Source organism: Patagioenas fasciata, chromosome 12, assembly GCF_037038585.1.
Source record: "Patagioenas fasciata isolate bPatFas1 chromosome 12, bPatFas1.hap1, whole genome shotgun sequence".
Taxonomy (NCBI): domain Eukaryota; kingdom Metazoa; phylum Chordata; class Aves; order Columbiformes; family Columbidae; genus Patagioenas; species Patagioenas fasciata.
Genome location: NC_092531.1, coordinates 16,026,738 through 16,046,596, shown reverse-complemented (window position 1 = coordinate 16,046,596; position 19,859 = coordinate 16,026,738). Strand labels below are relative to the sequence as shown.

At 48.2% G+C, this 19,859-nt stretch overlaps 2 protein-coding genes across 4 annotated transcripts; both read left to right on the top strand.

The window, feature by feature from the left end:
- Positions 1-21: 21 nt before the first annotated feature.
- On the top strand, positions 22-4,555 carry PDCD7 (programmed cell death 7). Its single transcript, XM_065847005.2, has 5 exons — positions 22-781; positions 1,843-1,981; positions 2,320-2,556; positions 3,144-3,231; positions 3,625-4,555. The coding sequence occupies exons 1-5, from the start codon at positions 56-58 to the stop codon at positions 3,740-3,742; spliced, it is 1,308 nt and encodes a 435-aa protein (XP_065703077.1). The 5' UTR covers positions 22-55; the 3' UTR covers positions 3,743-4,555.
- Positions 4,556-4,673: 118 nt separating this feature from the next.
- Positions 4,674-18,291, top strand: UBAP1L (ubiquitin associated protein 1 like). 3 transcript variants are annotated; one of them, XM_071813975.1, is made up of 6 exons: positions 4,674-5,509; positions 8,119-8,270; positions 10,128-10,871; positions 12,283-12,492; positions 16,811-16,912; positions 17,839-18,291. In XM_071813975.1, the coding sequence occupies exons 1-6, from the start codon at positions 5,494-5,496 to the stop codon at positions 17,971-17,973; spliced, it is 1,359 nt and encodes a 452-aa protein (XP_071670076.1). In that variant the 5' UTR covers positions 4,674-5,493; the 3' UTR covers positions 17,974-18,291. The 3 variants fall into 3 exon arrangements, with proteins under 3 accessions (XP_071670076.1, XP_065703076.1, XP_065703075.1); XM_065847004.2 differs by having other exon boundaries at positions 8,116-8,270; XM_065847003.2 differs by having other exon boundaries at positions 4,674-8,270.
- The last annotated feature ends 1,568 nt before the right edge of the window (positions 18,292-19,859 follow it).

The window sequence follows — 19,859 nt, the reverse complement described above, 5'->3', positions numbered from 1 at the left end:
TCCTCCCGGCCGCCAGGGGGCGCTGCCGGCGGCTGTGGCGGGCTGAAGCGCCAACATGGCGCAGCCACCTCCCTTCGCCGGCCGCTTCCCGCCGCCGCCGTTCCGGCCCTTTCCGCCTCCCCCCGCTCCTTTCCCCGGTCCCACTGCCCGCCCGGGGCCCTTCGCGGCGGCGGCGCCCCCGCCGTACCTCCTACCGCCGCTGCCGCCGGCCGGGCCTGAAGGCGACGCGGCGCCGCGCTTCCCGCCGGGCGGCGGCTCCTACTTCCCGGCGGCTCCTCCGTTCCCGCCGCGGCCGCTCGCTGAGGAGGAGGCGGCGGCGGCGCAGCGGCAGCAGGACGAGCTATGGCTGTCGCAGTTCCTGGGCTGCTGCCGCGCCGCTCCGCAGCCGCCCCCGCCGCCTCCCGCCGCTGCCAGCCCCAGCAGCGCCCGGGAGCTGGCGGTGCGGGCCCTGCGGCCGGTGGCGCGCTTGGCCGCGCTCTGCCGGGCGCTGAGGCGGCGGGAGGCCGAGGGGGACGAGTCGGGCTGGGCCGAGGTGCGGGACGAGGCGGAGGAGGCGCGGCAAGAACTGCGGGAGATCGTGCGGCCCCTGGGGGAGCCCGGCTACCGGGAGGCGCTGCGGAGGAAGGCGGAGAGGGCGAGGAAGAGGAGACTGCGCCTGCAGCGGAGGAAGCAAGAAACCAAAGCGGCCAAGGAGGAGGAGGCGGCCCGGGCCGCCGAGCGGGAGGCCAAGATCGACCAGTGGAGAGCCAAGTGCATCCAGGAGGTGGAAGAGAAGAACCGGGTACGGCCTCACCCAGCCTCTCCTGACTGGCACCTGCCTTTGCCCCCTCAGTGCCACCTGGGTGCTGCGTGGGTTCGGTTTGCCTGGGGACATGATGTTTGCAAGGCCTGCAGCCCCACTGCTTCCTTAAGAGCCTCGGTGGGCACCTCCACTTTGCTCACCTTCTCACCTGGGTAGTTGGGGTTTAAGCGCTTGCTGAGCTCTCGGTTGCAGGTGGAGGTTTTCCTCGCTGGTCCCGAGCTGCCAGCCTGCCCCATGCTGCCCACAGCCACCCTGCAGCTGCCAACAGATTCTTCATAGAAAGGGCTGTCGGGCATTGGAACAGGCTGCCGAGGGCAGTAGTGGAGTCCCCAACCCTGGAGGAGTTTAAAAGGTGTTTAGACAAGGTTCTTAGGGACATGGTTTAGTGCTAGAGTTAGGTTATGGTTGGACTTGATGATCTTGAGGGTCTCTTCCAACTGAAATGATATACTGTTTTGGTAACTATAAGCCTGCATCCTTGTAAAGGTGCTTGTTTGCAAGTTCTTTGGTCTCACCAGGAGATGAAACAACTCTAAAGCAGGAAACAAACAAGCAAACAAACAAAACCAAGCCACCCCAGGTCAGTCTTGCTGGGAAGTGCTGTAGACACCTTTGTGCTGGCTGTTGGCTGAAGAGCTGCCCTTCGAGGTCTGTTGCTGGGCTGGTACGGAGCAGCTGTTGAAAAAGGTTTTGTGTTGAATCTGTGCTGTATTCATGATCTTTAATTACTGAGCTTTAGAATCAGGATGGTTTATGCTGTGTTTTTCCTAACTTTCGGTGGTTAAAGGTTATGAGGCTTTATGAATTCACAAGCTATTTGGCCCAAATTTGTGAGTAGCTCAGCGTTTTTGTTTTGTTTCCTGAAGTCTGTTGCATTTCAGCTTTTTTATAAAAAGGCAAGGCTGGATGTTTGACTTGCTACAGCTGCGTTACTAGGAAGCTAATCTGATCTCCAGTGCTTTGCTCATCTTTTTGATGCAACTTTTTCTTGTCTACGTGGGATATTTCATGTCCTGTCTGATTTATTCTTTCTTTTATAGGAACAAGAACTTAAAGCTGCGGCTGACAGTGTCTTGTCTGAAGTACGGAAGAAGCAAGCAGACACAAAGAGGATGGTGGACATCCTGCATGCATTAGAAAAGCTTCGGAAACTGAGAAAAGAGGCCGCTGGCAGGAAAGGTTGGTTGTGAGGGTTTTACCAAACTTTTTTAATTGCACACGCGGGAAATAAGATGATGAACCTGCCCTGTGCTGACTAGCAAGGTGCAGCTTGAAAAAACTGTTTCTTTATTAGTGTTTTTAGTTACATTGTTATGCAAGAAGAACTATAAAACACTGAATACAGTGGCTGCGTTCCTATGTTTCCAAGCTCTTTCTTGATAGAATTATTCCAGTAAGGTGGTTGTCAGCAAGGTCAAGCTCATCTTCCTTTGAGATTTTGCCAGCTCCCCTGTCTCATCTGATAACAGAGCCCCTTCTGAATTTGAAAATTTTAAATTAATTCTCTTTCTTTTTAGGTGTTTGTCCACCCCCCTCAGCAGATGAAGCATTTGAAAATCAGGTGGAGAGTCTCAAAACACTGCTCAAAAATCGCACAGAGCTGTATGAGGCTGAGGAGAGAGCACTGAGAGTAATGTTGGAGGGAGAACAGGAGGAGGAAAGGAAGAGAGAAATGGAAAAGAAGCAGAAGAAGGAAAGGGAAAAACTGTTGCAGCAGAAACTTGAAATTGATTCCAAGCTGTTTGGGGACCCAGGTAAATTCTGAATGCCATATTTTTCCACAGCACTCCCCCATCTCGTAGACACTGGGTTCAAAATGCAGGCATGAAAATAGTTGAGAAAGAAATAATCCCCTGGAGTAACTAATGGTCTGAGGAAAAGCTGGGATAAATGTAGTGTACTCTTGAAATGTGATGTAAGAAACTGTTTAGCTCTTCAGCATAGACCATAGTGTATCTCAAGCCAGTTTCATAATGTTTTGCAAGAAGAGGCTGTAGATTAAGCTGAAGTGAGAATAAACAGAATAGATTGAAGACTTCCAGCACCCAACAGATGTTTAGTCTGGTGATGTGGTAAGTACGACTCATCTGTAAAGCTTCAGTGTCCATATGTTCTTGTTTAGGGGATGGAGGAAGGAAAAGTTTTGCTTGTCTTGCCTCTGACAGCTCTAAGGATGAGGAGACGTGCAAAACATGTAAATAGTCTTTAATATATAGCGAAGAGATTTCAAGTTATAGCTGGGGAGCAGCAAATGAGTTGGCAAATTTGGGACTTCTAAGACTTTCTAGAATCAACAGTGTCTCTGATTTATTGAACAAATTCTGTGTTTGTGTTTTAACAGATGAATTTCCTCTAGCCCATCTATTGCAGCCCTTCCGAGACTATTACCTACAGGCGGAGCATTCTGTAGCAGCTCTTATCCAGATCAGGTAAAATCAAAGTCTTTATTTTATTACCAAAGCTGACAAGTATTGTTTGTTGACTTTATAAAATTAGTCTCATTTGGTTTGTAAGCTTCCAGATATGGTTATGCAATGAATTCTCCTGTTTTTTCAGCTAAGGATCAAGCTTCTAGCTTGGTAGAGTTGTACTCAGCAGATGCCCACGTGAGGCAGAGTGCACTTCCATGCATAACCATTCTGTTTAATATAACAGTACATGTAATTTTCATGTTTGTGTTTTGAAAAACAAGTTCCAAAGTACAATTTACAGCATTTTGGGTATTGATCAGCATGGAAAAAATACATAATGTGGGTGTATAATAAACCTTGTTACCAAATTCCTAGCAGCTCTTCTTTCAAACATGGCTTTTTCTGTTAAAGGCATGAATGGGACCAGTACTTGGTGCCAGCCGATCACCCTGAAGGAAGCTGCATCCCTCCAGGATGGGTCCTTCCCAGTCTCCCCACAAATGACACTTGGGCCACTGCTGTCAGATAACTTAGTAATAAATTATTTTAACATTGGAGGAATGTCTCATTATAATTATCTGCATAAATGTCCGAAGAGGAAGTCTCATCCTCTGTTTCAGTAGCAAGGTGCTGGAATATCTTGAAGAATAAAAACTGCTTTTGCCACCAGACTCTGCGGGGAAATACCTGAGCAAGCCCAGAGCTGCCAGACATCTTGTGGTACAGAATTACAATCCTGCTGTGAGTTTTTGTTAAAAAGTCTCAATCTCTATAAAGAAACATTGCCAACAAGGATATTTGTGCCAGTGTTAACATCCTATTTTTAGTGGCTTTTATCTTTATAAACATAAATCCAGTTGATGACATCTCTAGAAATAAAGAAGTTTAAAAAAAAAAAAAGGGGTCATTAGTAAATATGTTTTTCTTCTTAAATGAAGCATATCAGGCATCACTGTCAAAATAGTTTCCATATTTTTGTGTGTAGAAACAAACCTGTTACAAGTTTAAACGAATTCTGAAGTACAAACAAGACAAGGTTTTTCAAAGTTGATTTAAGCAGCTGTTGACATTTTACTTTTGTGGACTAAGACTGGTACCACAACATGGAAAAAATTCCCAGTTGTGGTGAAATAGGTCAGACAGCCGTGTGAACACACATAAATTTGATGAATAAACCTGCTGGAAAAAACACAGTAAAATCTCAAGTCTAAGCTACTGTAATTGGTTTTGCCTCTATAATTATTTTTGTGTAGGGACAGATCATGTATATAATATTTGATTAAAAAAACACAGCTCTGTTTTGTAAATTGTTCTTTGTACAGAATAAACAGACAAAAATGGATTTGTTTTTGTTTGTTCAAAGCATTTTTACTCTGAGGGAGAGATTTGTTCTAGTACTTGGCATCAAATACAACTCCAATGTGGAGAGAATTGCTGGCAAAGGGTTTGTGTAAAGGAACTTCTCCCTCCTACCAGGTGACAGAGGCAGCTGATTTCAAAGCTGTCTGTGTTCTGGACAGTTTGCTTGAAACAGTAACTGGCCATATGGGTTTGGGGCTTTGCTGCTCTGCACAGATTGTCATGGCATCTTCCCAGAGCTGTGGTCATTATTCTTGCTTAGACCTAATGTGTGGGAATGGGTTTAATCTCCCCAATTTCTTACAGCGTGTAATTCGTGGAGGAGGGATCGTGTACTTGCCAAAATTCAACACTCTGGCCTTATGTATAATGTTAATAGTTTTTTGGCTGAAGCTTTGCGTTGATTTCTGCGAGTAAGAGCACACAAATTAGTAATTTTTAATAGAGTTGGAATTAATCTGCATTCAGAAGTTTGCAGGTCTTGCTCCTGTGTATGTTGCCTACTTACAGCACCCCAAAATACAGATTACCATGAAGTCCCATGGAGGTTCTGATTTATGCATCCGTACATCCTCATGTCACTTCGACCATCTTGTTACTCCAAGACCTGTGGCCGGATCAGATCCTCAGGGGGCTCTTACCTGATGAAAAAGCGAAGTTTCAAACAGCATAAAAACAATAGCAGAATCAATGCTTGTGGTTCAGGAAGCTCAATGACCGGAGGATTCTCTGCTTAACTAGTGAGGCTTCTTATCCCATCGGCATGTCTGATGGGATGGGCTCACCGCTTAAGCTACGATAATCTTAAAACTGTCAAAGTCAGACACTTGTTTGGCACTGCAGGAACTGAGAGAACTGAGCAGCAGATCCGCAGGCAGCGCAGAAGCAGCCCCATTCTCCCTGCCCTGCGAGAGGGGCTCCATGATTTCCTCTGATGGTAAGGATAACTTTATATTGTTAATAAAAATACGACTTTAAAATGCCAATGGATAAGGTACATTGAGGTGTATTTCAATCCCTCAAGCTTTCTGTGGCTTGTTCTACATATTTGCTTTTGTTTGATGATATCTGTGTTAAAACTTTGTATATTTTTAGTGAGGAAGATGTCAAAGCCACAGGTGGAAGAGGAATGTTTAAAATCAACTCATGAAGACATGGTATTAATTCTTAAATAGTCCCTTGTGTATTCAGATTTAAAGTTCAAATTCGCCTGGGCACAGTATTTCCTATTATTTTTAAGTTTTAAAAAAAATATTATAGCCCAGAAGAAAAGAGAGGTTGGCTGGGAGTTCCCAGTTTGCATCCTGTTCCCGCCCTGGTCCTGGGTGTAGTTGGGATTTCTCATGTTTTTAAGGCGCATCCTCCTCCTGACAGGAGCTGCTTGCTTTGACAGCCAGATCTACAATGGCAAAGCAGGCAGGTCAGAACCCTTGGAGAAGTTGCTTTCTGATGTAAATTTGATGTTTACCACTGACCTCCTTTTATTTCTTGTCCAGCAACATTTTTGTTGTCATTCGTAACCTCGGTGTATTCTTCATGGTGGCATCAGGCGTGTCCACTACCCATCTCCATCCTGTAAAGTGGGATTTAAAACTAAACAAAGGCGTTTTAGGTGACGGGCAATGAAATACTCTTTTGCTTTGCACCTTTGTGCCGCATGGCTTTTGAAAAGAGCTGATGTACAGCGTGAGCTGCAAGGAGGGTGGGAGAGGAGTGGGAGAAAGGTGGGGTCAGGCAGCTTCTCTTACAGATGTTTTCAGAGAGTGTCTTTGTGGGCGCTGACATGGGTCATAGCTTAGGTTGAGCCCTCTTAGGCTGGGAACAGATGGTCTGGCACACAGTGTGTGTGTCACATGGCAGCAGGACACGTGCAGGAGCTGCAAAGCTGGTTATGGGCTCTGCCTGCGCTGCAGCCCTGGGTATTAACGGCTCCTGGCGTCACTCCTGGGTAATTCTGATAAGACCAACTGAGTTGCACCGAGCAGTTGCACGTGTTGCTTTTTGTTTGTGGTCTGGAAGCTGTTTATTAGTCCTTTGCTAACATAAGAAACTACCTTGAATGAAATTTCCTATTATAGACCATTATTGTTGCATTTTGCAGCTTACCTTGATAGATTCATCTTATTTTCTTTCTGTGGAGTGTTCACCTTCGTTGTCATAGAAGTCACTTCTTTTTAAAGGAAAAAAAAAATCAGTAAAAAACACAAGAGATGTCACACCACATATTTAATGTTTGTGTTCTGCGCTGCTTTGGGATGAACAGGCACAAGGCTGCAGGTGCTGGAGCTCAGTGGATTATTGACCATCAGCTCTTGGCAGCTGACGATACATATAGGAAGTTATTTTGCCTGTTGTCATTGCTGGGAAGCTGAGGACTTGGGGCTTCAGGCAGCAAGTGATGGCTTTTTACTAAATTGAGACATTTACGCTATTGTGGTAATATTTTCCATGCCGCTGTTCCCAGTTCATCAGAAATTTTTCTCTCCCCTTGCTATTCCTGATCTAAAAAACAACACCGCATGGTTCTTAAAAGTTAATCTGGCCTTAAAATGCCTCGTTTGACATCACTCTGACGCCAAAGCTTGCCTGATGCACATGTTCGGCTCTGGGTAAGCCACTGCGGCGCTGGCGGAGATGTCCTCATCCCACTTTGTGACCACAGCTGCTCTCAGGTCACGCAGGAGAGGAGACCTGCCAGGTGTCCTCCTTGGCTACCGTTTCTGCCTCTGGAATTTGAAAAAAGTGCTTGGTGTGTCCACAGCATGGGAAAAGGAGTGTGAGATGGGCAGTGGAGGGAGAGGGAGAGGCAGGGGGGGATGGAAAGTAGTGAGGTACACACGAATAAAAATCTTCCCGGTACCAGTAATTAAGATATTGCAAATGTGGGCATTGCACACAGCGGGTTTTCCACAGCTGGCAGTGTCTCTAAGGGCCGTGTTCCTTTTACTGGTGTCACTGGAAATAGCTCATCTTTCCCTCCTTCCACCCAGCTTATTTTCACCAAGCAAGTTTTGGACCCTTCACAACAAGAAGAACATTGAGGTGCTGGAGTTCAGAGAAGGGAACGGAGCTGGGGAAGGGGACCACAAGTGTGATGGGAGCGGCTGAGGGACCTGGGGAGTTCAGCCTGGAGAACAGGAGCTGAGGGGAGATCTTCTGATCTCTGAACTGCCTGAAAGGAGCTTGGAGCCAGGGGGGGTTGGGCTCTGCTCCCCAGGAACAAGCACCAGGAGCAGAGGAAACGGCCTCAAGTTGCACCAGGGGAGGTTGAGGTTGGATCTTGGGAACAACTTCTTCCCCAAAGGGCTGTTGGGCATTGGAACAGGCTGCCCAGGGCAGTGGTGGAGTCACCATCCCTGGAGGGGTTGAACAGACGTGGAGATGAGGTTTTCAGGGACATGGGGTAGTGCCAGGGGTGGGTTAGCAGTTGGACTTGATGATCTTGAGGGTCTCTTCCAACCAAAATGATTCGATTATTCTGTGATTCTATCTTAAAAAGTGCTATTCCTGCCTTTTACAGTTTTGTTTCATCCCCTCCTCCAGCAGCAAGAAATCAGGCAGCAGCCATGAGCTACCTGGATGAAGTTCCATTCCGGACAGCCCTGAGCCTTGATGGGGACTCAGAGGGACAAAACGCTTTAGTCACCGCCCCGGCCATCGACCTCCCCGACTGCGCCAACATCCTCATAAGCACCATGGTGAGTCGCTTCTGCTTGTGTCCACATGTGGATTTGCTTCTGAGGGATGATCAAAGGGATGTCAGTGATGTTTACCTTTTCTTGTGAAAGAAAGGAAGGGAAACATCTCCTCCTAATTGATTTCTTAGTTGGCTGCTTGCAGGGGTGAGAGGAGGTGAGGATGATTTCTGGTGGGTGGGAGTGAGGAAGGGTTGAATTTGAAGTTGTTTTTTTGAATCCTATCCAAGCAGGAGGGTTGGTTCTTTCTGGGATAGGAAAGCAAATTTCAGGCTCTGTTCTAGATTGTTTTCTGGTGTGGAATCATCACCATCTAATTTATTAATAATATTTATTAAATATTTATTAATAAATGTAGCAGATGTAAGCAGGCAACGCTATCTGTGCTGGCAAGATATATATATACATTAAATCTATATAATATCCTGTGGCACTTTGTGATCTGCCACATTGCTCAGTCCTAAACTGCTTTTGAATCTACACCTATTGGTGTAACAACTTTGTCACCAATTTTAAAGCCTGACACAACGACTGACAGAGTAATCTGTGCTCAGGAACTGGGTAGGAAGCCTTTTCCTGGACAGCTGCCCTGAAAGCACAGAGTTGGCTCTCTGGGCTTATGGGCAGCACTTGCACTGCTGCAGTCGAAGACAATTTCAGAAATATTTTGTGTGTTTAGCCTTAAATAGTCTCACCTGTAGGTGGGCTCAGTGCACTTCATGGGGGAAGGTGAGCTGGGCCATCCCAAACAGCCTCTACTCACTCCCAGTGATGGGTGAACCGTCAGTAAACCTCACATCTGGCGTTTTGCCAGCTCAGCCTCCCCCAAAAATGGCACATCCCAAATCCACAGGATGGGTTTAATGGGAGGAGTCACCGTGTTGTTCATTTTAAGCAATTTCTTTGAAGGAAATTTTAACACATGTGTTTGCCACCTGTGTGAAGGCAGGTGATTGTGTCCCCACGGACCAGCTGAGGTGCTTCCACCACCCCATCCTACCCCAGCCCTGCATTTCTCCCTGTTTGGGGACATGTTGGCCCCACTGAAGCCAAGTGATGGTGCTGGTGGTCCGGGCTGGTCCTTGTCGGGGCACGTGGTGGTGTTTTCCTCAGGGAGGCTGGTTCAGGTCCATGGCAGGGAGCAGTAAAAACAGCATTCCTGGACTGTGAATGTACTCGCCTGCCCGTCCGGAGGAGACCTTGTTTGGAGAGCTCTGGGACGGGCAAAGCTTGTTTATTCCAGGAAAACCCTGATTTCAGTCTCAAACACGTTTATATTTTAAGCTGGACTACGTGGAAATGACGACTCTGTTCCATGACTGGCTGAGCCCCCGGCACCACTGGGGACTCCACAGCCAGTCCTGCCTCTGTCCAACATGGCATCTCCCCCCTTGGTGGCTCCTGAGCCCCCATGCCTGAGGTGGCTCTACCAGATGCCACTAATGAGGGTCACAAATGAGCTCTGCCACCAACCTGGGAGCAGCCTGTAGCCTTCAACTCTATGCCCGAACCTCCTCTCTGCACCCTCCGCCCTCTGCTCTCCCCTTCCACAACAGTCGAAGTGACACAGAACTGCCACTAAGAATAAAACACCTATTAAAAAATTGTAGATGTAACTCAAAATAATAATAACTTTGTAGCCAGATTTTTTTCAAGTATAAATTTTGGGGATTCCCACTAGGGATGAGGCTGGTGCTGCCCAATCCTACAGCCCTAGTGCCTGCAGCCAGCCCTGATGCTCGGGGAAATAGGAGCCAATATGGGAAGGACTCAGCTCTTAGGGTGCCCTGGTGAAGCACGTGGTTTGCTCCATGGTCTGGTTTCAGATGCCCTCACCAGCTGCTTTTTGCTCTTCCACAGCACGACTTCTCACTGGAAAGAAAAGTGCTTTACTGGGTCGAGGTTGCCTCTCAGCAGCAAACCTCCCGGCATTGTGTCACCTCCGAAGTTGTCCCCACTGCTCCGCCCTGCTGGCTGCTGCTGGTGGACCCCGCTGACAGCACCGGGGGGAGAGCACGGGACGCGCTGATGAGGCGCAGCATCAGCCTGAGCGCGGCCGACGGCAGCTACGGGCATGCCAAGGGCAGAGCTGCCTTGTCCGACACCGAGAGCGAGACCTGGCACTCGGAGGAAGATGAATATTCGGAGGATGATGAATACTCCTCGACCTCCTGGGAAGAGAATGACAAGGATGAAAAGGTTTCCAGGAGGAGAAACACTGGGAGAGGTGTTGCTCCACATCCCAGCTTTTACCAGACCCGACCAAAGACATCGCCTGGCTTGCTGGCGCCCTCGCCAGAGAACAGCAGCCACAACCCAGCCAGCCCGGACCCAAACAAGCAGAGAAGATCCATGGTGATATTTAACAACATGAAGAACGAGCTGGAAGCAGCCAGGAGGAAGCTGGCAGCTTTGGTGCATCCTCTGAACAGAGCAGCCACGGAGAGCAGAGGGGTCCCGCTGCCGCTCCCCCAGCACCGCACCAGCCGCAGCGTCACATACAGGCCGTCCCCAGCTGTGTCCCCTCTGGGGACATTGGTACCAGCTCCTCCAGCCACGGCCGCGCCAATGCCCCCTATCAAGCGGCATAAACCCACCATGCCGGTGAGGTGTTTTCCTCTGGTAGCCCTTTGCTGAGACAGGAGGGAAGTGGAGAATCAAACTGGTCCTATTTGCTGTGGTCTGGCCAGCAACATGAGACAGAAATGGGGCTTTGGGAACACTAAACCCATGAGAAACTGCTGGCAAGATTTCAGAAGAAGTGAAGGAAGGGGATTTTTTTGCCAGGCAGAGCTTTCTGGAAGGATGTTTACTTGCTCTGTCCTAACCAAAGCATCATTATTTTTCCCAACAAGCAGGGCATCTTATTTGATTTCCAGTTGAAACAGTTTAAAAAACAAATAAGGTTTTTTTCCTCTTTCCTTTTCATTTTCTCTCTCTAACAGATATAAACAGGGTTTATGGGGAAATGCCCCTTACAGCTTTCACAGCTGCTTCTCCTGGCAGCCCCAGAAGAGAAGCTGGGGCTTGAACGGGCACAAAACTGGGTTGTTTCTGCATCTTTTCTGCCCTGGGTCTCCCTCTCTACCTGCCCCTGTGCTCCCTGCCCTCCTATCCCCCCTGTTACATAACTGAAAGAGGCCATTTCGCCTCACTCCTCCTGCAATATTGGCATCCTTCTCTGTGGCGATGGCTGCCTGTCTTTTCTTAAAAGTAGGAAGCTTTAGATTTCATAATCCTATTAGAAATACAAATTGTTTACTTGACAGAGACAGCGATGTGTAGTGATGGAGTAAATCCTGCTGTCCATCACCTTTAATCTGATTTGTGCCATGTTTTTTAAAAAATCACACCTCAAGAGATGTAGGAGTTGAATTGCCAAAAACCTGCAATTGAAATCATCAGGCGCTTGAAAGACCACGTTATTTATATGTAGGTGCATTAGACATAGGGTAATTAAGGAAAGATTAAACACCCCTGTGTATCTATACAATAAACAGCTGTTGCAACTAATTACTAATCCATTGCCCACCCTGCTCTGCTGCTGTTACACATGGATTGTGCCAAATACTAAAGCCTTGTACTTGTGTGAGTGTTTCTATGTGCAAGGAGGTGGGTTTGGAACAGAAACCTCAATAAATCTGCTAAACATCACAGGTATAGACGGGGCATCAGGGCAGCATCCTCCTGCCCACAGGCAGCGCTGCCTCTTGTTTGGCTGTTCAAGGACAAAAATGACATTTATTCCTGAGGAGACGAGCAGGATTCCCAGGGAGAGGAAGCTGCTCTTGCTGATGAACCCGCCTAAGTGCGGTTTTCTCTGATCTGTATCTATAGCTAAGCCTGGATTTAATTAAGCCCGGTCTCCTTTGATGCCCAAGGAGGTTTTGTTCTCTGTATGGGAATTCTTTCCTCTTCTGAAGAGAGCAAGGTAACCGCTGGTGTTTGAAAACATGGCTCCATCCTGGGTTGTTTAACATCATTTCATCTGCTGTTTTTTTTTTCCTTCTTGCAGTCCCTCAGCCCCTACGCCTGCCTCCCCCCGGCCTCCGCGCCTGCGCGGCCTCTTGGTTCCCACAGATCGCAGCCAGATTCAGCATCTGATCTGCTCTCGGCGCTGAGCCAAGAGGAACGAGACCTCATCGAGCCCGTGATTGCCTTGGGCTACCCCACTCGCAAAGCCATCCTCACCCTCCAGAAGACTGGAAAGCAAAGCTTAAGTCAGGTTGGTGAAGCTGGCACGGTGCTGCGGAATGCTCTTGGTAAAGAAAAACTGTTATTTCTGTGGAGAAAGGGATGGCTGTCTTGCTTGGGGTGGACTTCAGGTGGCCTCGGGTTTCCCATATTGGTATCAGACCTCAGCTGACAAGGTTTTCCATGAGATCACGTCTGTGCCTCTGCTGTAATAAAATAGCAACGAGTCGCCCACAGCTTTTCAGCAAGTACTAGCGGCCGGGTAATGTTATCTGCTCAATCTGTTGTATGGAGCCTGGTGTCCTTTTGAAGTACAAATTTTGGCCCCATATATGGAAACTTTTTGCACGTCATTTTTTCCCGGCTGCTAGATTTGTGTGATTATTGCCATGGCTCATCCTGTCAGAGCAGGACTGTACAAATATCTCGCAGATTTGTCTGGGCTCTCTCCAAAACACAAACTCCTTGTGTTGGAGCAAGCAGAGACTCCATGCAGGCATTACAGCTGGGTCCCAGACCTCTTGTCTGGAGGAACCCTTTATAATAACCTGGAATTTCTTGAAAATAATTAACGTACCACCACTTCCTGCCCCTGGTATCTGAGCACATCTGAGCCCACCGTGCTGCATCCCAATTATCAAAGTCTCTGCTTGTCCAGATGAACCTCCCATGGTGCAGGTGGGCTCAGAGCATCTGTGCGCTGAGGGATGCTGCTGGCTTGGACCCTCTGCCTTGGCAAAGCTTGGAGCTGGAACTGCCCATCCCAGTGGAGGATTTAATAGGGCTAAGTTATCCAAGGAGCTTTTGCAGAGAGAGAAAGGGCTTGTTTGCAGCTTAAAAAGCAGGATGTCCACCAGGCTGTCATGCCAGGGAGCAGGAGCAGCCCCCGGGCAAAGGTGTGAGTGGGTGCAACATCAAGCAGCTGCTGTTGGGTACCAGGCTGGGTACCAAGTCTCCTTCCCGTTCCCCAGGGAGCTGCCTGTGCTGCGTGGGCCAGCTCTTACCCGTCTGGTCGGTGCACCAGGCTGCTCTGAGTCATCCTGCAGCTTCTGGCTCCCTCCTGAGTCACCCTCGGCTGGACCAGCCTTCCCAGACCCTCGCTGGTGTTTCAGGCAAGGGTCGTCGCAAGCCAAAGTGGGAAGGGAAGCTTTATTTCTTTAATCCATAGAGGTTTCATCCAGGCAGAGGGAGATGGGCAGAGCCCAGCCCACGTTCTTCGTGTGCAAGGGCGGCTTGTAGCAACTGCTGTCTCCATATGAAGGAGCGGCGCATCTTATTAAGGATGGAGATGGGGACAGTCTGTTCCCTTCTGTGCAAACACAGGGACTCCCAGCCCCTTGGAGAGGTGATTAATGCATCAAAATACAAGTTCTGCTTTATATCCTGTGCCTTCTTCACAAGAAGTTTCCGTCTTTCCCATTTATGCCCAATATAAAACATCAGGCATAGCGCTTTGTGCATCTCTTACAAGTACAAACTGCCAAATTAGGCTAAACCTTCCTGGAAAATATGTTTCAACTCCAGTTATAAACAAGAGCCGTGGGTGCTCTTCGTTGTTTGCTAGTGTCACGTGGGGTTTCAATGTGTGACGATGACAGCTTCAGCCATGAAGATTGATTGTAGCAACAGATAGTCACCAAAAATCACTCTGTTTCTTTGCAGTGTCAACTCAGAGCCCACCCTGATGGAGCAGACAGGTCTGCTGCCTTAAGGAGATGATGCCTTCTCAATTTTGGTGGGGGAGCCTCTCTAAAAGGCTCAAGCAGGGTTAGTTGCCCCAATACGCTAGAGGTTCATCATCTAGGATGTCATGGCCAAGGGCTAAGCCAAAAATGGATCATTGCATTTTGATCAGTGCTCATTGATCAATCAAGAGTGATCCATGGAGCTAGGTGTGACAAATGGCTGCAGCCAGACAGCATCATCATCCCCAAATAGCTGTAAACATGGGGTACAGAGCAGGATGGTCACCACGGGACACAGCCCATGGTGACAGCCACCTCCTGGCCATGTGTGGGTGGAGATCCTCTTCCTATGGACTGCTGGGCTCTTGTGAAATCAATAATAACAGCAAAATCTGTGCTACCATAAGGTGCTCTTGCCCCTTTTCTCCTCCAAAAGAACTTGCTGTCTTACCTCAAGTGACAATCTAGATGTTCAGTGCTTCCTACAAGCCTGGCATCAGCTGTCCCCACCAGTGGTGGCTCCCTGAGCTTCTGCAACGCTTGTCGAAGTTGTGTCCTTGGTGTCAGCATTTGAGTTGGCTGTCCACAGCAGTGCAGGCTGGGGTCTCCCAGTCTCCCCAGACAGTCACTGTCCCTGGAGGCTCAGTGTCCCCCTTGGCTTAGAATCATAAAGTTATTTTGGTTAGAAGGGACCCTCAAGATAGAGTCCAACTGTTAACCCAACCCTGGCACTGACCCAGCATCCTGAGAACCTCATCCCCATGTCTGCTCAACCCCTCCAGGGATGGTGACTCCACCACTGCCCTGGGCAGCCTGTTCCAATGCCCAACAGCACTTGCTGGGAAGAAATTGTTCCTAATATCCAATCTGAACCTCCCCTGGTGCAACTTGAGGCCATCTTCCCTTGTCCTATCACTTGTTACTTGGGAGAAGAGACCTTGCTTGAACCCTGCAGCAAGACTGGGGAGATGTTTACCCTGTTTCTCCACCATTAAATCAGCATTTGGGTCTTTGATGGTGTTTGCTGGTTGTTTTATTCCATGATAACAGCTTATAGTCTGTGGTACAGGTAGATCAGTGGAATGGTTGGTGCTAAGGCTTTGCTCTTCTTAAGCAGCCAGTTGTTGGAGAACCCGAAACTGGGACCTCATGGGGATGGGCCTTTCTGATGAACGTCAGCCAAAGCAGGACAGGGACATGGCAGATTAAACCCAATGGAGGAAGTTTTTCCTTTACGTCACTGCTTGTGCTTGTCTTTGGTGTGAAAAGCTCCGTCGCTGCACATCATATCAAACAGCAACAAGGGAGGAAAGAGATAAATCAGCAGGTGACTGATCTACCAGAGCCTGGAGGTCACTTCCCAGACAAGCAGGTTGTGAGGAGGTTGTTGGGTTGGCTGTGGAGCAGATAAAGCTGAGCTCTCCAGGACTGCCCGTGCTGGAGGAACTTCATGTCTTAGTGTGATGAGGAGCATCCATGAGAGGTACAAGGGGAGAAGGAGCTTCAAGAGCGCAGTGGCACCTCCTCTTCCTCCCCAGCAAGCACTGGTGGTGCTGGTACCAGACCCAGGGGGTTGGCAGGTCATAGTATTTAAAAACCTGTTTTTGTTTAGTCTTCGGGATATATATACGTATTATTTTTTTAATGATAAAAATCATTGAGTTGACAACAGCACCAGTTTCATGCTGGGCTTGAATAGCACTCCAGGCTGCCAGGACATCGCGGCTGTCCCTACTGCGACAGGGCCAGAAAATACAGCAATGATCTGGGGTGTTTAATTAGTAAAGTAACGAGGAAAATAAAAACAGGTTATGAATGGCAATGGCCAAAGACTATCTAATTTTTGAGTTAATAAGCTGCTCTTTAAGGCTGACATTTCTTAAAATTCGTGCTCTGCTCTTTAGCCAAAGCCGATCAACTCAATGCCTGAGGGACTTTTGGGGCTTTTTCATGTATTTTGTGGTCTTTTACTGAATCCTTCTTCTTGGCTACGGTGGTGCTGGGGAGGGTGGAGGTCTATGCGCTGCTGGATCTGGGGAGATATGAATCAGCTTCTTCTTGGATGAAGACTTTGGGGAGACCCGTGGGATGTTCTTATTCCCCCTGCCATTGTATACCACATTTATTATTCTCTGTCCCATATGTTTTTGGACAGTGAATGATTCTCGTGGTATTTAAAAGACACCGTTGGGAATAGTGCTGTCAGCACTCCAAGAACAAAGAGGGAAGCCAAAAATAACTGTTTACTTTCAGTAATGACAGCACATGGGTCTCCCCTGGGGTGGGTTTTGTTGTTGGACCCTGGAGCGAACCCACGGGTGCCCGAATCTCAGCACATCAAAGGGATGCTGGGTCAGCAGAGGGTGGACATCTCAGCAGGACAGGCTCTGCTTCTCCCCACAGCCTGGAGGTCATTGCTTTGTGTCTCAGATGGTTCAGATGTTTGGTTTGCTCCATGTCCTCCCTCCACCTTGTTCATGTTGTCTTCTCGTTGTGGGAGTCCTGCTGACAGACAGACTGCCCTGGCCAAGCATCAGACAGGAGCCAACAGGACAGTTGTGCCCCAGGTTGTCCCCCAAGTTGTCCCTGGCAAGGTGGGCTCCTGAATGCAGTTGCACCCTGTGTCTGCAAGGTTGGATTAACCCTGGTTTTCTCCTTGTGCAGTTCCTGAGCTACCTGGGCGCCTGTGACCGGCTGCTGAAGCAGGGCTACGAGGAAGGGCAGGTGGAGGAGGCCATGGAAATGTTCCAGTACTCGGAAAAAAAGGTCAGATCAGGGTGGCACAGCCTGGCCATTTCTGCTGCGTCCTCCAACCCTACTTTTCCAGCGGGTTGGATGTTCCACCACCCCTCGCACAACTTCCTGATGGGTCAGACCCATTGCCCTGCAAGCTTTGAGCCTGCTCTCATGGGAGATGTCACCATAGGGACCCCCTGGGAAGGACACCTGCTCCATCACCCCATTCATCTTCTCACCCTGCCGTGCAAGCACGATGCTCAATGCTCGCTCAGCCGCTATGCAGGGAATCCCCCACATTTGAACCCATCTGCCCTTGCTACCTCCCTCCTGCCTCCCTCTGCCCCCCTCCAAGGAGAACAACTGTGGTGGCACACCAGGGGTTGGTTCCCATCACCAATCTCCTCCTGGGGGAAGTGAAGAGAAAAAAATGCTTGAAATTTGGGCAGGGGGTGTTTGACGTGATGCCGATGGCACGGAAGACTGCTGGCTCTCAGGGCTGTGGCAGCAGCAGGGCGGCCAGGTCCCGGTGTCAAGTGGAGGGTTATGTATTGAGGACTCAGCTGCAGGAGATGTTGTGGTGCTGGGGCCCAGCCTGAGCAAAGCAGGAAGCAGGGGAAATTAATTCCTGCTTTTCCATGGTCTTTTTAAAAAGCGGGCACACACTTGCATGGAATTCATATTAAACTTTATAAGGTATCTGTGAAGCTAGAGGCTGACTTCATTAAATATTTCTTATTTTAAAAGTTGATGTAAAGGCACACTTTCAAATGCTGGCAGTGGTATGCGTGTCCTTGCAGCAGCGGCGCCAGGAGTGCCCTTCAGCGGTAACACAACCCGGCTGAGTCGTCTGGCTGCAGCCTCGTCACCCAACACTGTTCCTGTGCAACTCTGCGATAAATCCGTCCTTAAAACCCCACGATAACATCACTCTTTTCTTTTCCTTTTTCCTCCAGGCAGCTGAATTCCTGCATTTGTTAGCTCAGTTTAACGATATGGGTTTTCAGCAAAATGAAGTTAAAGAAGTTCTTTTGCTCTGTGGGAATCAGAAGGAGAAAGCACTGGAAGAGCTCGTGATGAAAACCCAGTGACGGGCACTCTGGAGCCCAGTCCCAGCGCCAGACTGGGCCGCCAAAGGGCTTGGATGGGTCGGGAAGTTCTGACCCTTCTGCTTCATCCCCACCTGAGCAGCACAACTCACCGGGCACAAACCTTCAAAGCACCAGTGTGGTGTCTCGTCTCATTTTATGGACAGTCACCATCCCTGGAGGGGTTGAACAGATGCAGAGATGAGGTTCTCAGGGACATGGGGTAGTGTCATGGGTGGGTTAAGGGTTGGACTCGATGATCTTGAGGATCTTTTCCAACCAAAATGATTCTGTAATTCTATAAACATATTTGTCACTGTACTAAGGTTTTATAGCAGGAGTGTTTTATCTCTTCACCCACACATCTCTACCCTCGATCATCTCAGCTCTTTAGATTAGAGGCAAGAAGATCCAAGCCGCCTTCAGCTTAGATTTTGCAAAACCCAAACCAGTTTTCTCCCTCCACCTGGGGTGACGGGTGTCATGTTTTCAACCACAATCAAACATGGATTCTTTAAAGATTTACATAAATCAAGAGAAGAGAAGGTTTTAATATAAACTGAGGGCTCCTGCAAAAACATTTCCTGGTCTATGCTAGGGAAGAGTCTCAGCTGACTTACTCATGGTTGAATATTGTAATTGAAATCCAGTCCAGTCACATTAGCTTCCCCTTTTAAACCAGAAACTTGAGAAAAATACACAATTCAGTGAGGGTAGGGAAAGAAAACAGAGTGCCCATGCTCCAGAAATACATGAAGTTTATCCAGTGGAATGAAAAATGGCTTATGCAAAGGTTTGTACTCGGGGATTTTAATGAAATCAGAACAGAGACCTGGAATGGATCAGCTGTCCTCGTGCTCTGCCTGAATCACTAAAATTCAGGGGATACTTCCCTCAACAGTGGTCACAGCAGCTCCAAATGAAGTTAAGCACAGATGTCAGGATTGGGAAAATCTGAATACCCCAGGGGAGTTTTTGTATGTAACTGAAGGATGGAGGGTGGGAGATTCAGATCACTGTACAGGATGTGTCTCTTGGCTTGGCAGGGGAATAATGGACAAAAAAGTATTTTATTTTCCTTTGAATTAGATACAGATGCAGTGTCTTTAAGTAAAGATGGCTGGAGAGGTTCTTCCAAAATGTATTTGTGTCTTTTCCTGTGAAAATGCCAACCGGCATAAACTAGCAGAGAAAATCCTGAATTAGTTACATTAGTACCATTTTTCTATCATATCCTTCCAGACAGTCTCCCAGCCTGTCCATATCCAAGGATGCTTTATACCTTCTTGTCTTTAATGACATTAAAAAGGAAAATGTGGCACCTCCTATGTCCAAGGGAGACATTCTTGGGGAGCTCACAGGCTCTTCTTGGAGCTCCCAGCCCTGTTTTTTCCTCCAGCTTTCCCTTGGTTATACAAGCTTTTATTTTTGATACGGCCCTTATAAGGCAAGTCCATTGGACAGACAGCTGCTCCTGACGTTCCAAGATGATGTCACCTTCAGAAAAGAAACTCGCAGAAAGGTTAAACTGTGATTACAGTTTGAGGCAAAGCAATCTATATAATCTTTGGCAGGGGAGACACCGTGAAGATTGAAAGGGGAAGATAATGGTGCTGTGCCGACACCAGTAAAGGTGGGGGCTAAATTCTGGTGCAGCGTTGTGCCCACTCGCTGTGCAAAGGCTGAGCAGCCTCTTGTTAAGAGATTTGCTTGCTCCTGGCTCATCATTTTTTTCCCCTGTTTGCAGAGGTAAGACCTGTATTTTTTTCTTTTTTCCCCTCCCTGCGCATCTAAAATTATCTTGTGTTCCGTTCTGTATCATAGTCTGGATTGACGGATGAAGCAAAGTCCTCCTGTTTTGGGAGCATCTGCGCCATACTCACCAGTGC